Source organism: Borostomias antarcticus (assembly GCF_949987555.1).
Source record: "Borostomias antarcticus genome assembly, chromosome: 2".
NCBI lineage: Eukaryota > Metazoa > Chordata > Actinopteri > Stomiiformes > Stomiidae > Borostomias > Borostomias antarcticus.
The window spans coordinates 13,407,403-13,425,671 of NC_140235.1; the positions used below are offsets into that span (position 1 = coordinate 13,407,403).

The 18,269-nt window shown below is 47.3% G+C and overlaps 1 protein-coding gene across 7 annotated transcripts in view; it reads right to left on the reverse strand.

The window, feature by feature from the left end:
• kcnma1a (potassium large conductance calcium-activated channel, subfamily M, alpha member 1a) overlaps positions 1–18,269 on the reverse strand; it is a gene marked incomplete at both ends in the record, with an annotated part of 195,553 nt that overhangs the window by 72,647 nt on the left and 104,637 nt on the right. For all 7 annotated transcript variants that reach the window (XM_084459171.1, XM_084459172.1, XM_084459173.1 and 4 more), the window contains 2 exons: positions 9,977–10,088; positions 10,470–10,563. In XM_084459171.1, the coding sequence (XP_084315297.1) occupies positions 9,977–10,088; positions 10,470–10,563 (206 nt within the window). The remainder of the gene's footprint in view (positions 1–9,976; positions 10,089–10,469; positions 10,564–18,269) is intronic.

Sequence of the window (18,269 nt, forward strand, 5' to 3'; positions counted from 1 at the left end):
ATATTTTCAAATTGCGAACTGCCACTACAACTGAACATTCCATAATTTATTTCAATGGGACAAAAACTATGAATAAAACTGAAGTGAAGCCGATTCTATGCATGACATGTATGTCCGTACGTGTCCGTTCATAGCATGAGATTTAGACAAACCAGGAGTAGCCACACTGTTGTACTCCAGCACTAGAGGGCAGTAGTAAACACTGCTTCTTCACCATCTGGATTAGATTTTTTATACTGTATGTCCTCTAATTCAAATGGAAGTCACGCAACAAACAATACCCTGTCGGTATTTGCTAACTTTGATATGAGTGCATAACAAAGATAAATGCCGGGGCTTGCCAAAATAAACCAGGAGAAATAGCAAGCAAGTCTTTAAATTATTAAACAATTTTTTTTTAAATGATACTGTGAAAAGCCTAAAACTGACCAGGAGGTGTAACCTGGGCATGGTCAGCCTGCTAACGGTCAGCGCTCATTCTGACACGGAACCTGACCCACCGCAACGCAGTCAAACCCGAGTCAAAGCAGAGTGAGAGTGACACCTCTGACGTTCAGACCCTCTGACCCTCACACACAGTGCTAGTTCAGACCCTCTGACCCTCACACACAGCGCTAGTTCAGACCCTCTGACCCTCACACACAGCGCTAGGCGTGTCTGTCCCCAGGGCAGTGTTCTCCTTACCCCAGCTGGCCAGGACTCGCGACCCGGACAAGAGGGACTTGAAGAACCCCGTCTGCCCCGCCTTCTGGCCCGGCTCGTGCCGCACCTGTCTCACCCTGTACCCTTTCAGGAAGAGCTCGTCGCCTGACTTCTTACGTCTCCTGGTCTCCTCGAGGGCCTTGGGGCGAGGGGCCCCTCTGAGACCCCTGAACATCAGGAACCTGCTGGAGATCATCCCTCCAGATTACTCACACACACACTGGATCCTGGGCTCTCTCCAGCCAACACTGGAACTACACTGTGGTGGTAGATCCCGCCGCTCTCTCTCTGAATCAAAGTTGTTCAAGTGCAGCGCGAACAGCCGATTGGAAACAGCTCCTCGTTAGCGACGACAAGCTCCTCGTTTCCCAGCTCCAAAGACACGACGCCGGTTCTCGCTGCCATCAAACGAGACCGACGGACGTCAGATTATCGGAAAAACAAAATGACAGATTTACAACTCCGCCGCCGCAGCTGAGGCCGAGTACAACAGCAGCTCCGAGCTGTTGTTCACAGAGGCCTCAGGAAGCCCCGCCGCTTCTGACAGAACACACGCTCCTGTTACATGTACGGCGGTCTGACAGACAGACACCGGTTCCGGAGTCTGTGTGTGCCTGACTGGAACAAACTGGTTTCCCGCTCTATCATAATGCTGCAAGGTGCTGTGGGGGGTGTGGGACAGCTTTGGTGTTCCGGTGCTCTTAATCTGCACGGCCCAAAACAGCCTAGAGCCTCCCCCCTTCCCCTCCCCTCCTGAGGTCATGTGGGGCTGCAGGGATAGAAAACTAATCATTTAAAATGTCAGGCCTTATCCTAACCCTGCTTCAAGCACAAACAATAGAAGCAAATGGAGACTGGATGTTGTCATGTCAATCATCACAAACGAGCTGAGGTACAGTATTGGACAACGTGCGCAAGCATGCATGCATGTGTGTGTGTGTGTGTGTGTGTGTGTGTGTGTCTGTGTGTGTGTGTGTGCGCGTCGGTGGGGGTTTGAAAAAAGTGCAGATGCCAGGAAAACTCTGAATGAGTATCTGGCCGGCAGACACGTGCATGTTTGTATTTGTTTGAGAAAATCTCTCTCTCAAACATGCTAAGGCATGACCCCAAACATGAGCACAAGTGTCCACACACACACACACACACACACACAAACACACACCCACCCCCACACACACACACACACACACACACACACACACCAGATGTTCATTCAGAATATTCCTGTTCTGTGAGATGGTCAAGCCCTCTCTGTCACGTGTGCTGGTGGCCCAGCCGTCCGTGGGGACCTTTTATCAATCAGCAGTCTGGGGAGGATTCAACAGGGATAATGTCCCCAGTCAGGCCTGTCTGGATTAGTGTGTACACACACACACACATACACTCGCACATGCCTGTACATGCACGCAAACACACACATATGCGCGAGTGCACACACACACAAACACACACACTTACAGTATAGACAGCAGTACACCACACCCCATAGTTCTCTAAATGAGCCAGTAATGTCCAGCATTAGTGTTACATACTGACACGTGACGCACACGCCACACTCAAGAGGCTTAAAGCTTCATCAATAATAATAATAATAATAATAATAATAATAATAATAATAATAATAATAATAACTAGAAAGTACATTTCCTGGAGAAAATGTGAGGTGGGCTAGCTTCTGCAGATGTAACAGCTACTGCTAGAACTACTACGGACCGGGCAATCTCCATGCACCCACCGGCGAAGACCGTGTCTCTCTAGCTCACTCAGGGACTTGTGGGGTCCGTGGCGTGGACAGTGGCGTGGTGGCGAGACTCCGCCCCCTCAGGTCAGAGCTGGTCGGTGGCAATGCAATGACCTCCGGGCAATCTCCATGCACCCACCGGCAAAGACCGTGTCTCTAGCCCACTCAGGGGCTGAATTGTGGGGTCCGTGGCTTGGACAGTGGCATGGTGGCGAGACTCCACCCTCTCAGGTCAGAGCCGGTCGGGGACACTGTACCCCTCTCTGGGCCACCCACCTGGCCCTACTGGTGAAGACCGTGTGTCTCTAGCCCACTCAGGGGCTGAGTTGTGGCGTGGTGGTGAGACTCCGTCCCCTCAGGTCAGAGCCGGTCGTGGACAGTGTACCCCTCTCCGGGCCACCCTCCTGCCTTCACCAGTGAAGACTGTGTGTGTCTAGCCCACTCACAGGCTGAGTTGTGTGGTTCCAGGGTGTCTGTACCTTCAAGAGAGGCTGCGCATGCAGCCAAATTCAAATCACAGCTGACACTCATCATTCCATCAATTGTTTGCATGGGAAAGCATGACCAGCTTCAGACAGCTCCAGCTCAAAAAGTATGAATGTCACAGCTAAGATGTTTACATCATAGGAATCCTGGGAACCAGCTGAACATTTTGAGATATAATATGTCAATTTAGCTTAAAAACTGTAGGAGTGGTGACAGGTTAGAAAACGGGTATGAATTCAGAATGAGCAACACAAAAGCTAGAGTGGAGTGCCAATAGTTTGAATGGTGAGCATGGTCCTCAAACAAATGGTCATAACGCAAAAACTATGAATTGCACAGCTTAGATAATAACACCTAATAATAATAATAATAGTTATTAGTTAGCTCAGTGCTTTACAACAGAGAATGTACATGCACAAGTGCTCCACATAAAAATAGACATAAAATGAACAAAAAGCAGGAAAAATAAGATGGGAGATAAAACAATAAAAGAAGATAAAGATAAGAAATCAAATAAAATACAACCTTTAATTTGTTTTGTTTTGTTTTGTTATCTTACCAATTCAATATCACAAAGCACCAAATACACACAAATGTGTCTCTTGAACTGTACAGTATGTTCCCACAGGTTACGCAATAATACAATTGGCAATGGTTCCAGACCTATTAAAAAAGTACAATTTGCCCTGGACTTCTAGAACTTTTAACACAATACCCGTCGATGTGTGTCCAGATTTCTTCTCAGTAAATAAAACCTTGGTTACTGTAGGTGTGACCCCATCTGCACCCTTCCATCAGACTCATGATTACAATATTTAACCTATTCCAATTCTTGTTTTATCATTAATTTTTTGATAAATGCAATTTAATAAAATATTGTACTGGAGAGATACACACACAAAAAGTGTACTAGCGCGCAAGTGCAAAACAAGTTAGTGAAAAGCTAAAGTGGTAGAGATACGTTTTTAGTGTTGTTGTAAAAGTATTTAGCGAGCTGGCTTCCCTGATATCACAGGTATTGTGTTCCATAGCTTTGGGCCATAATTGACAGGCTGCATTCCTGATCTTCTTCCGACTGTTGCTGGAAACTTCTAGTAAACCAGCAGTGGATGATCACAGTGTTCTTGAAGGACATAGTTGACGAAAGTTAACAATGTAGCTTGGTCCTCGCCCATTAAGGGCTTTGTATATAAAGAGGAGGACCTTAAAATCAACTCTATCACTCAATTTTACTGGAAGCCAATGTAGAGCAGCTCAGACTGGACTAATGTGCTCTCTCCTCTTGGTTGTTGTTAATAGTCGGGCTGCAGAGTTTTGAATGAGCTGAAGTCTGTCAGTGTTTTTTGGGGGAAGGCCTGTGAAGAGTGCATTACAGTAATCGAGTCGCTTGAAATAAAACCATGAATCAATTCAACCAGCATCTGATTTATAAATGGTCATACTTTAGCTATGTTTGTAAGGTGGAAAAAAAGGTTTTCCTCATCTTGCTTATATGGGACTTGAAGCTTAGATCTGAATCTAGGATAACACCAAGACTTGTATGTCAGATTTCCCCAGGATGTCAGTTTCGACAGATTTTTAAACGGCATTTCTCTTTTTGTTTCAGGGCCGATCAGTAGGATTTCAGTTTTGTCGTCTTTTAGCTTCAAGACGTTATTGCTCATCCATGTATTTATTGCTAGAAGACAGATAGTAATGGAGTTTATAGCTGCAGCATCATTTGGTTCAGCAGAGATGTACAGTTGTGTATCATCCACATGGAAACATACACTGTGCTCTCTAATGATGTCCCAGAGTGGCAGCATGTATAGTTAGAATAGTAATGGACCAAGGCAGCTCCCTTGTGCAACCCCAAAGCAGGTGTCAAGTTTCTCAGATGCCTGACGTAGAACTTTCTCCTTTTGATGTATGTTCTGAACCAGTTTAACACAGTCTGAGAGACCAATCAGCCTTTCAAGACGATTGATTATGATATCATGGTCAAACGTATCAAATGCTGCACTAGAAGGACAAGATTTGAGACCTTATTTGCATCAGAGTTTAGTCTGAGGTCGCTGATTGTTTTTGTGAGAGCAGTTTCAGTGCTGTGGTCTGTCCTAAAGCCTGCTTGAAGTTCCTCCAGGATATTATTTTCTTTGAGAAAGGAATTTATTTGTACTGAAACTACTACTACCTGAAACATCTTTCTAATGAATGGGAGGTTGGATATTGGCCTGTAGTTGTTCAGTGCATTAACATCTAGGTTGGGTTTCTTTAGCTTAGTTTTACAACAGCTGTCTTGAAAGCATGCCTGGAAGATGCCTGTTTGTAGAGTGTTACTGAAATTAATCTAATGATTAAAAATGAGTAGTCGAAATGCCGAGGTTTACCTTTTCAAATCCAAAGCTGGTTTCTTTATTTCCAATACGATTTGCAAAACGGGTCTTTAGAGAGAAACATGCAGGTTTCTAGCAAAGCACAGCATGGATATCCTGAACACACCATTCTACTCAAACTCTTGGACCGGAAACTGAAAACTACTGAAGCTGATAGGCTAAAAACACCATTTGATGTTGTCATAGAAACGTGTCTGTATTCTCGACCACTGTTGATGACGCCTGCCATTTAACATGACGTACAATGGGTTAGCCAATCACATCCTGGAAGCGCCAAACCTGTGTTTTGCTTGAATATAAGGCCGCGCAAGACCAGGCGGCAGCACTTCACTTGGATAAACCACTCACGTGCGTTGTCCTGAAGTCCTTGCGCTCGTATGTTTTCTCAATAAACCAGACTTAACCTGTTTGAGCGAATCTTGGCAAATCCTTTTTGACTAGATCAGTTAAAATGCATTACAATGTCATGGAATGGCCATTAGAGGAGGAGCCTCAGGAATTTATTTGATTCAAACAAAAGGAATAGTACAGGAGTCATCTAACATAAGAGACAGTTTGAATAAACTTTTGGACAGACAGACGACAGAGCTGAGGTGGGGGAGTAATCCCCTCTCCCCCATGTGGTTCCACCTGCAAGAGTATTTTCCTATGAGATCAAAGCAACTGGGAGACAACTGTTGAAGTGTCATTGAAATCAGGGCCTTGTGTATTGACAGTAGTCTGTATCTGAAGCAAACTCAATAATTCCTATGCCAAACTGCATAAACAGTTTTGAATTTCCTATTCCAGGAGACATATTTATGATCTTCAGGACATGACTTGAAACAACGTCGAACACCCGCTTATAGAATTCTGTAGGTACAGGGTCAAGACAGGAGGTAGAGGAGTTACACTCAGTAACAATCTTCCAAAGCTCTGGTAATGTGATACTTGTGAATTTCCCCCATGGTTACATCTTTTTTACAGGGTTTGCTGAGGTCATCTATGTTTATATCATGTTTATATCAGAGGTAAAACTGGCTCTAATTGATGTTATTTTGTTATCGAATAGCGGTTCTTCACATTTTGGTGCTGAGAGTTGTGGAGGAGGGGGGGGGGGGCAGTGTTGACAACTAGTCTATAATGGAGAATAATACTCTGGAGTTTCCAGCATTCTCTGTAATAATCTTGGAAAAGAAATCCTTCAAATCAAGTTTCCTTCTCCGGCTGTAGGCAGAGAGGCTCCCTGCGGGGAAGCGCGGCCCAGCACGCCAGCCACTGTTAGCCTCTTTCAGCACCACAACACAAGGCAGAGCCAGGCACCAGCAGTACACCCACCTCCCACTGGGGGGCAGTAGTAATGTTCAAATGTGTGTCCTGTTTGAAAAGGACCATCTTTCTCACCTCCCATCCGCAAAAAAATGTATTACATTACAACACCCACCGCTAAATATGTCTATCAATTACTTAAATTAAAACGGTGACATTTCCAACGCTATTCTTCCAATCTTTTCTGTCCTCTCCTGGCCCAGCTCTGAGAGGCGTGGGCACAGCAGGACTGGAGTGTCGCTGTAGGGAGGGCTGGGGCTCTGTGGCTAATAGCTGCTAGCCTCCTTCAAACAGCCGTATGCTAATCCCACACAGCCAGACCCCTCTCTCTGGAGAGACACTCGCTTCAAGTAGCTCAAGAAGATTAGTTTCCATATGCAGGGTGGGACTCAGCACGCCCTTTTTTTTAAATTAACAGCACATTCCTCGGCCCGTTTAATCAATGTCCAATTTGTGGAGGGGGGGGGGGATCGGGAAAACGCGCACACGCCAGGAGTGGTGTGTTGCAGCGTGACACCGTATGTAGCCTCCACTACTGCAGACCAGGGAAATGGACCACTCTCTCTCTCCTCTCTCTCATCTCTCTCTCCCTCTCAGATGGCTGGGGTGTTGTTGGTCGCAGAGGCAGAGTGGAGAGACCGAGATGAGAGGTAGAGTAATTATGATAGCAGGTGATGTCAGCAGACGTGCACGTTAGCTAGCCGTTTAGTCCCCACAGAGAGACGAGTGAAGGAATTAGCCCCCCAGGGATGGGGGTAGGGAAAAATACAGCTCTACCTAGTAAAGTACCTAATTTCTTCTCTGAAACAGAGCAGAGACTAAACATTTTAACAGAGATGGAATTTGTATCGACGCAGGTTATCAGGGCAGCCATTACAATGTCTGACCTCGGCCACAGAGATTCACCATGATTAATGAGGAACTGTTTGTCTTGACGAACATGAAAATGTCAGTCGTATATCAACCACAGAATGAAGAGTTCCCCTCCTTTTCTCGCTGGCATGGTTAGAGGCTAGATTCATAAACCCAATCAATCATTTTCATTTCACATTAACCTTATGCTCCCTGTGGTAAATCATATCCTTATGACCTTAGAAGCATGTGGGCCTGGTCCTTCTGATACCCTCTTGGGGTTCTGTCAGTCAGAAGCACCTGTGCTACAGTCATCCAGGAGTTGACTCTGGTGTGGACCCAGGCACGGAGACATCTACTGTACGTACTGTATGTCAGAAATTAACACTTTTCCCCACACACTTAAACACGTCCCCATGCTACCAGAAACCGATAAACAGTGAGCTTGTGCAAACGCATGTGCTGGGTTTCTCACACGTCAGATGGTCCAACAGATGACCTTGCGTCAGGAAACAGAACAGATGACCTCGCGTCAGGAAACAGAACAGATGACCTCGCGTCAGGAAACAGAACATGGCTGGACGCTAACTTTGTCCGTCACTGCTCTCTCAGAGAGATCACTTGGGTCTCTCTGGCGTATCCTGTTTGAATAAAGGGCTGAAAAACATCTAATATCGTATAATATCGAATGTATATCCACAAATGGGGACACATCCATTCTCTGCTGCAGTGGATGTGAGGATTTCTGCCTCTCTCTTCACCAGAGTCCCCTGTTCCCTGAGAACACGCAAGCAGCTCATTATTCAACGCAGCACCTCTGTGGCAGAGACACCATTTCACTGGCTGTCATCACCCCGGTCCCCCTTCACACCCGTGGCTAGGAGACGACGAGAGGACACTTTCTCTCAGAGAAGCGGAAATAACCGGCGCTAACTGCAGCTAGCCACCGTAGGCTACAAGGGGAAACCCATAGGACCAAAATATGGAGAAGTTTACAAACACTCGATACCACGATACCACTGAGCCGTTTCAACAAAGCAAGCAACATTCATGGCTATTTTAATTTTCAGGTTACCCGACAGGAAAAATTGGAAATAAAATAAATTAATAAGTTGATGACACGTCCCTTTGTCCTGTGTATGGGGCTGTCTGTGATTCTGTACACCATGTGTTGTGGGCCTACCCTTATGTGCGCAGATTGTATGCTGTGTATTATGCTACTGTACCAGTGTTTTGATGCGTTGAGCAGATGACAGTAAATATAGACTTCAACTCAGCTGGTGCAGATTGTCCAGTCAGTCGCCCAGTGACAGACTCACTGACCCCTGCCTTTCCAGCCAACGCAAAGGTTCTGGACACTGGAAACACGCTGTACTCCAACCAGACTGCAGCAACTGCCTGATCAACAAAGTCAACAACAGCTCTGCCTCATCTTTGACATCGAGACTAAAACCCCACGATGTCTGACCCTGACGTCCCTCCCACCTCCACTCTGTCCCCTCTCCCCTGACGTCCCCCCCACCTCCACCCTGTCCCCTCGCCCCTGACGTCCCCCCACCTCCACCCTGTCCCCTTGCCCCTGTGGCTGTGGCCTGTGGGTCACCCTATGTGAGGCCTGACAGAGGTGCTGGCTGACCAGGCATCAGTTGTCATATGATCAGCTACAGTAAATACTACATTATTCATTATGATAGAAAATGGAACATGATATAAGAGTCTGTGTTACACGCGACCGGTAAGATGGTCTACCTCGACACGTATCGTTGAGGAAAAAATGATTTGTGCTTTTTCTCTCTATCAAGAACACGGTGTAATTGAGGTCGATACCCCGAGGTGCACTGTGGGAAGTGGGCTGTCGCACAATCCAGGTCAAGGCGTTTTCCTGGCAGCTCTTATACCAGGACTTTCTGCTTTGTTTAAAACGGCCATTAGGGGGCAGTTCTGAGCTGCTGCAGTGAATCCCAGGTGCTGGGTTTCACCAATGAGCTGTGACTCCCCTGTTCTATTCTCTCCCACTGCTGACTCCACTTCTGGCCTGGCCTAGCCTGACTTGGCCCGGGTCTGGGCCTGAGTCATGCACAGCCTTGAATCACATTCATTCTGATGTGCGTGTGTGAGCCTGTGTGTGTGTCTGTGTGTGTGTGTGTGTGTGTGTGTGTGTATTTTCTGACACAACAGAGGACAGAGCCATGTCACTTTCTATGATGAGGGAAAGTTGATTCCTGCCCCAGGCAGCTCACAGAGCCACTCACAGGCATGTGTAGACAGGGGGAGAGAGATGGAGGGAGAGAGAGAGAGAGAGAACGGGAGAAAGGGGGACAGGGAGAAAGGGAGACGTGAAAAAAGTGGGAGGAAGTCAAACAGGGATTGAGAGGAAGTGAAACAGAGAAGGGTGAGAGGGGGGAGGGAGGGAGGGAGGGAGGGAGGGAGGGAGAGAGAGAGAGAGAGAGAGCGAGAGAGAGAGAGAGAGAGAGAGAGAGAGAGAGAGAGAGAGAGAGAGAGACATACTTACCAAGCCAGCTTCTGTTTAGGTACACAGACACAAACACGGGAGGAACGGTGAAGAAGTCCACCACAGAGTTCACCTCCAACCAGAACCACAGCTTGTCATTGGCTGCTATGAACTGTGGTCAAAAAGCACAACAAAGAAAGACCCTTCAGTACCCTTCTAACATCCTCACAGGCCATCAGCATAGAACTGTAAATCCAGTGTTCATGGGTTTCCTGACATATGACATATTTGTGAATTACTGTCAGTATTCAGAGTCACGTGAGAGCCTGGAAGAACTAAGCAGCTTATGAATTCATTTATTTATGCAGGATTTTACATTGTTGTTTTTTCACAAATGGAGTGGATCACAGTATGGCAGCATTATAACTACTGCATCGCCTGTCGTTAGTAGATACAGTAATGTGTGTGTGCATGTGTGTGTGTGTGTGTGTGTGTGTGTGTGTGTGTGTGTGTGTGTGTGTGTGTGTGTGTGTGTGTGTGTGTAAGGGCTTACCCGCAGACCGAAGTAGAGGAGGAAGAAGACGTTGAATGCCATGTCGATCTGTAGGGTGAAATCTTTGTAGAAGTTCTGACAGGACTCTATGGGACTGTGGGAGAGAGGACATAGCATGAAACTAACTGTACAATCAGGCCTTTATAAATGGCTATCCCTCCAAATTCTGGAAGATTATTAAATCCATGAATAATAACACAAAGCACTCACTCCCACAACAACTCGTTTCAGGCCTTATTCTTGACAATATTAACATAGGGAACACATTTAACCAACACTTCATCAATGCCGGCTACTCATGAACACTTAGACCCCTCAAATTACACCAAAATTAATTCAAGGCCAAGCAAGTCTCCCTCTGATCGGGGCAAAATTCTCCCTTAGTCTCTGCTCGGAAGACGGAGTCTTCAGAATGAATGAATATTGACACCAACAAAAGCATTAGGGAAAATAACCTTGACCCGAGTCTACTAAACCTTGCTGCCCCCCTAATTATAAAACCACTAGGGAATATCTAGTCTATCACTTACAGGTGGCATTGTTCCCAATAACTGGAAATGTGTGCACGTCCTCACGCTTCTAAAAGAAAGAGACTCCTCATATGTCAGTAACTATCGCCCTATCTCCAAATGATCTTGCTTAGCCAGGATCATGAAACAGCTAGTCAATAACCAACTCCACACCTTTCTAACCAGACATGCTGTCTTGAATCCTCATCCGTCCGAACTCAGACCAGGGCATAGCACCTCATCAGCCACCCCACTAGTAGTAAACAACATTATCTCTGCTATTGATTTATTTTATTTTTTTTACTAAAATGTGTGGCACTTTGACCTCTCTAAAGCCTTTGATACAGTTTATCACTCTATCTTACTAAACAAACTATAGGCTTAGATGCAAATGCATGCAACTGGTTTCAGGATTACCTATCAAATAGAGCGCAAGCTGTATTAGTAGATGAGTTTAAATCTCCCTTTCTGACTATTCTTGGTCCCTTTTTACCATTTACATAAACAACATTGCTTGCAATCTTTCCAACTGTACTGCTCATTTCTATGCTGATGACATGGTACTCTATACCGTGGGTTCCCAAACTCCATCAATGTGGGCCTCCCCTCTGAAAACAGTGACACACCCGCACCCCCCCAACCCCCCAAATTTGTCCATTTTGCAAGGCAGCGTTAGCTAGCCCATAATGTTACACAGCTAAGTTAGCTCGGTGGCACCTGTTGCTAGTTAACGTTATGACGTTTTCGCACAACACATTCATGCCTGCGGGGGGAGGCTCTCTCTGTATTATCCACAAATTTAGTATACATCTCTCCCATTATTTATTTCGATTTTCTGACCTTAAAAATCACGTTTCATTCATAAAAACCATAGAAATAAAAAATGCTTTCCTTTTTTTTTTCTAACCATCCCTCCGCGCCTCCATTACACTCTGCTACTGGTCGCCCTGAGGGTTAGGCCCCTGCGGTTGATCAACATAGTCACGGCTCTTCTCTGTCCTGGCCCCGCAGTGGTGGAATGAACTGCCCACTGACATCAGGACAGCAGAATCGCTGCCCATTTTTCGCCGCAGGCTCAAAACTCACCTCTTCAAGAAGTACTACCAGGATCCTCCCTCTTAAGCACTTATTGTATTGATATTTTGCTTATCTTGCACTTTGGCTTTAGCACTACTGTAGATTATGCTCTGTCACTTGTTTAGATAGGAGATGCACTTGTGAGTTTTGACTAGTAGTAGTACACTGACTACCTGTGTTCAATTCAATTATTGTAAGTCGCTTTGGATAAAAATGTCTGCTAAATGACTGTAATGTAATGTAATGTAATGACTGAACCCAGAGGTTATATATGACTGAGAGTTATGGTGACGGGGTTTGGAAACGCTCCCACAGGGAGGATGGGGAATATCATCCTCCTCCTTCAACCATGAAAGTGAAAAACAGATCTATCAGAGGGGATGGCTTCATAGATTACCTAACAGGAAATCACTGGATCTGCTGGTCTGATGTATGCTTGTTTTGTGTGTGTTTCAGAGAGTGGGCGGATCTTAATGATCATAAGCACCCTGGAGCCTGTCTAAATGCATTAGAGCGGATGTGTCTATATGGTGTGAAATGGTTTTTAAAAAAGCCAGTGAATGATTTCATTTACTTAAAAAGCATTTTCTCATAAAATACTATCTGACTGAGGATAGAGGTTAATTTACTGATGACCCCTTGGAGGACATAACATTGATCTGGCCTCAGTACTCAATTATTTACTAGCACTCTCCAGTTTCATACCAGACTGACAGCAATGTAAAAACCTGCTAGGAATCACACCAACCCTCTGTAAACACACTGTAGTTGATTAAGTGTCATCTAGGGTGTCTATCATTCTTCGTTTTGTTGATGTGGATAGCTATTACTTGGGTCCATCTTTAGATCAAGAGTCAAGAGTTTACCATCTGATCAGAGACGACAAGCATGCCAGCAGAACCTTTGAGTCACACACACACACACACACACACACACACACACACACACACACACACACACACACACACACACACACACAACTAAAACATACATACGGTCACCCAATTTACATAGCATTTGGCAGAGTGGGCAAAATGACACAACCCCCCCGGGCACTGTCCTCATTCAGAACCGGCCCTGCTGTCATTTGACCTGAAGGATTTTCAATAACAAGGGAGGTACTTGAAGACCACACACAGTGAGAGACCTTGTGGACTCTAACTGGTATCAGTTCTGCACATGATCAGAAGACAAACAAGATGGCAGCCCACATGGGTACGGCGACAAAGATAACTTTCGGGCAACGTAAAGTAAATGTGTACGTTGCAATCAAAATAATACAAACGATTATGCATTACAATCTGCTATGTGTATGTAATGATGCCCAAATATGTTGACAACAAGAGATAGCTAGTGCTAGCTAGCTAGCTAGCTAACGTTAAGGTAAACCTGAACTTGACCATGCAAACGGCGAAATGTCGATGTCAATAAATAAAATTATGTAATGTTTAGCTTGCCAGCTCTGACAGTGTGGCAGATCTCAAGCTTTTGCCATATTGGCTTGTTTACATTTATCCAGAATTCCACACACTCAGACAGTTTGCCTGGAACGCTATTAAGTCGTGAGTCGTGACTTGAAGTCGCAACTTACGGGCTCAAAATCCTATCTGGAACGCGGCATTAGACTGCACATCCACAGATCATGAAGACAAAGGCCTGAGTTCTGGTCTCAATGTCACTTCACCCTCCACAATCACATAAGATCCCCGGGCCACAGGCTGCCAAGGCCCTGGCAGGAAATACATCTGCCCGACGCGGTGCTTATTACCACACAACCGTCTCCTTAAGCTTGGGCCTGGCCAGGGGAACTCTGCTGTCCTAGCAGGCAGACAGAGTGAGAGGTGGGAGGGTAAGGCATCTTCTTCCAGGGCTGTATATAGAACGCAGGGCTGTTCTCTGGTTCTAGGCCAGTTGGAAATTGCCCGGAGATTCAGGAACCCCGGGACAGAACTCTGGCCAGCTTGAGTCGGATAGAGAGGGGCCCTCGCTCTCCCTGGAGGGCCTGGGGTCTAGCAACGTCCACACACTCAAATACACACTCATGGATGGATGCACGCCCGCTCACACACACACACACACACACACACACACACACACACACACACACACACACACACACACACACACACACACACACACACACACACACACACAAACACAGGAGCAGCACTGTCCTGGGGGCTGTTTGTAGAACAGGGAGGTCTATTTCAGGTCTGGTGTTGACCTCCGCAGCCCAGTGGAAACGCAGCCAGGTGAAGCTCCTTTCCGAGGCCAGCAGGGCTAGCTGACCACTAAGAGAAAAGATGAGGTATGTGCACATCCCCAAGAATGATTGGGGATGATTAAGCCTAGAAATATCTCCACATCTTCACTCGACAGCACCAGCGCTGCACTATGACAGCCGACTTTGGCCCCCTCCTGGAGACACCACCCAAAGTTGTTCTCTGGCAACAGCAACAACAACAACAACAACAACCAACCAAATTCTTATACCTGCTGCATTGATATTGTCAAATCCCCTGCCAGCACCATGACGGCTCAAACCGCACTGGGAACCCTGGACGGAGACCGCTCGTCTGTCGTGTGCGTTGCATTGCCGTGCGTCCCTACCGCATGTGTGTGTGTGCCCTCTGTACCGCATGTGTGTGTGTGCCCTCTGTACCGCATGTGTGTGTGTGCCCTCTGTACCGCATGTGTGTGCGTGCCCTCTGTACCGCATGTGTGTGCGTGCCCTCTGTAACGCATGTGTTTGGGGGGAGGGGGGGAGGGGGTTGTTGAGGAGAGATGAAAAGAGGCCAGGTCGGTACGTCAGCAAATTATTTAGGCCAAGGCACCATTACTAAAAAAAGAGCGATTTAGCGCCTGCAAGGGAACAAACTGAACCTGCTAAGGGAGACCAGCGATGGCGCCTTCCGTCTCCCCTGACCGCCCTCTGAACGGCCGACATCCCCGCCGCTTAGCGCTGCTCTGCTCCCGGAGCAGGCGTCTAACGGGCGCAGGTCTGAATGGACAGGACACCCTGCCCTTATCCACCCGAGACACACAGCGCAACCGGGAGCCGTGATAGGGTCGCGGCGGCGCTGTAAAGGTGAGTGCGTCTGTTTTGCATGACTAAAGCGCAAAACCCTCCACAACCCTGGCTGCTCTGGGCAGGATGAGAACACACTACAGTACAACAACAAAAAACACAGTTCTGGGCTGAATTATACTGTACTGTACTGTCAGAGTAGGCTACCGAGGCAGAACCATACATGTTCTGCAACAGTTCCCCCTTACAACACAAAACCAATCAAGCCATGAAAGCTATGCTTATGCACCAGTGAGGAAAACACAAACGGGGGCATTTCCTTATCAGAACGCTGGTTAATTAAAAAGGCTTGAAGTCTGACTTGTAATGTTCTATCCGTCTTCAGCACAGGCCGGGCTGTTCATTTAAATTAACTCTGAAGAGCCCAGAGCGGGTTGCTGGGTATAATTCGTCACGTTTCCTGATAAGGAACCATTGCCGCGCCTCAATCTGGGGACAGGGGGACAGAAATGAGTGCCGCACCACAAGTTCTTCCCCATGTGAATAATTGAGGAGGTAATGACACCGGCTCCGACACCAGGAGACAGAGGGGCTGCGAGGCGAACAGGCCAGGGAGACTGTTCAACCTCAGCTGTTAAACGGCGTAATCGAACAAGCAAAAGAACATACCGCGGTCAGCATGGAACCGTGGACGAGCAGCAGTTCATTATCACTGTAAACAATTCCTGTTTAATAAAGCGACCACCCAGCTTTGTGTTGCTTGTTCGCAGACACAAATTCACAGTCGGGTTATTAAAGGCCCATTTCTGACGTGCAAGTAGACAACAGGCTAATCCCATTCATTTGCTTTGATGGGGCTACCGTTGCGTTGGTGCAATTAAACTCGACTTTGCAGAAATAGTAACTACACAATGAGGCTAGTCCTTTATCTTCCGTTGCGTTCCATGTTAATTATGGCCTGATTGGCTAGATAGCTGACCACATGCGTCCAGCCCCTGTTCATAGGAAGAACTGTGGCCCCATGGACAGAGTTAGGGCACCGTCAGTCTGGGATTAATAGCCATTAAAGTGTTATCATAGTTGGAGGGACCAGGGGAAGACTTTGCACTCATAAGATACCACTATCAGGTTCCGGGGTTTCAGAAATGGGCAAAGTATTCACTGGGGTGCGTGTGTGTGTGTGTGTGTGTGTGTGTGTGTGTGTGTGTGTGTGTGTGTGTGTGTGTGTGTGTGTGTGTGTGTGTGTGTGTGTGTGTGTGTGTGTGTGTGTGTGTGTGTGTGTGAGAGAGAGATGGAGAGAAGTAGAGCAGGAACAAGGGCATCCCTTAAAGGAGGTTCTGCAGAGTCGTTGTCCTACATACCATTCCGCTTCACGGGAGCATAACAGAGAGGGATGGAGGGATGACAGGAGCATAACAGAGAGGGATGGAGGGATGATATGAGCATAACAGAGAGGGATGGAGGGATGACAGGAGCATAACAGAGAGGGATGGAGGGATGATAGGAGCATAACAGAGAGGGATGGAGGGATGACAGGAGCATAACAGAGAGGGATGGAGGGATGACAGGAGCATAACAGAGAGGGATGGAGGGATGACAGGAGCATAACAGAGAGGGATGGAGGGATGACAGGAGCATAACAGAGAGGAATGGAGGGATGATAGGAGGTATTAAAACAGAAGGAGAGGGCAGGGTTAGCGCATTATGTTCCCAATGAGAATATCATCAAAGTAGCATTGGCTTGGCAACAAATATTTTGTTGCGGAGTAATAAAAAAGAGATTACAGCAGGGATTATCACATTCTCCACAGAACGCTTTTGACCATATCGGCTGAAGTGACAGTAGAAGGTCTCTTTGGGAATCTCACCAGCTGTGTAGTCAGTCATCAATCGGACGTCCAGCTCCCATCTCACACGACCTCGCAGCGTCTTTCTCACCTGTCTTCAACATCCATGAAGTTCTCAAGTCAAGTAATAAAAACTCCTGGGAGTTCTGTTAGTCAATGGAACCGTTTCCTCTAGGACTTCACCTGGAGAGTGGGTTCTCTTCTGGCTGTGCGTTCCACCTGGAGAGTGGGTTCTCTTCTGGCTGTGCGTTCCACCTGGAGAGTGGGTTCTCTTCTGGCTGTGTGCTCCACCTGGAGAGTGGGTTCTCTTCTGGCTGTGCGTTCCACCTGAAGAGTGGGTTCTCTTCTGGCTGTGTGCTCCACCTGGAGAGTGGGTTCTCTTCTGGCTGTGCGTTCCACCTGGAGAGTGGGTTCTCTTCTGGCTGTGTGCTCCACCTGGAGAGTGGGTTCTCTTCTGGCTGTGTGCTCCACCTGGAGAGTGGGTTCTCTTCTGGCTGTGCGTTCCACCTGAAGAGTGGGTTCTCTTCTGGCTGTGTGCTCCACCTGGAGAGTGGGTTCTCTTCTGGCTGTGTGCTCCACCTGGAGAGTGGGTTCTCTTCTGGCTGTGTGATCCATCTGGAGAGTGGGTTCTCTTCTGGCTGTGTGCTCCACCTGGAGAGTGGGTTCTCTTCTGGCTGCGTGTTCCACCTGGAGAGTGGGTTCTCTTCTGGCTGTGCGTTCCGTTGTGTTCTGCCGTGTTGTGTCTGTAGCGTTTCACTGTGGGGGCAGCCGATGCAACCAGGCCTCTCAGGTAAAGAGAACCCCTACGTACCTGGACACAGCTCGGACAAACACTACTCTGGCCAGGCTGGTGGCCAGGACAGAAAGGTTTCCTCCTACATTATCCACTCATCTGTCTGTGTGCGTGTGTGTGTGTGTGTGTGTGTGTGCGTGTGTGTGTGTGTACTTTCCCCTCAGGAGTGTCCCGCTCCAGTGAGGCTGACATAAGAGCCAATCTTCAAAAGCTCCTACAGCCTCCGGTGCTTCCTGCCAGACTGACCGACCGACCTCACGCAGACACCGTTCTCTTCATTCCTCGTCGCTCTCCGTTAACTCAGGGGCCGGGCGGCTGACCGTGCTGAGCAGAGCTCTTTACCTCCGATGTGCCTGTTCATATTTCCCTGGACGAGTGGCTGAACTCCCGGGTCACCTTAGTTTAAAAGAACCGAGAGCTAAGCAGACCGAGCATGAATACGTTAAGGCTTTCACATTTCGCCGCCGCAATTAGCGGCGTTAACGGGCGGTCTGGAGATCTCTGCTGATCGATCGTTAGCATTTCCTCTGCCTGGAAGGAAAGGTC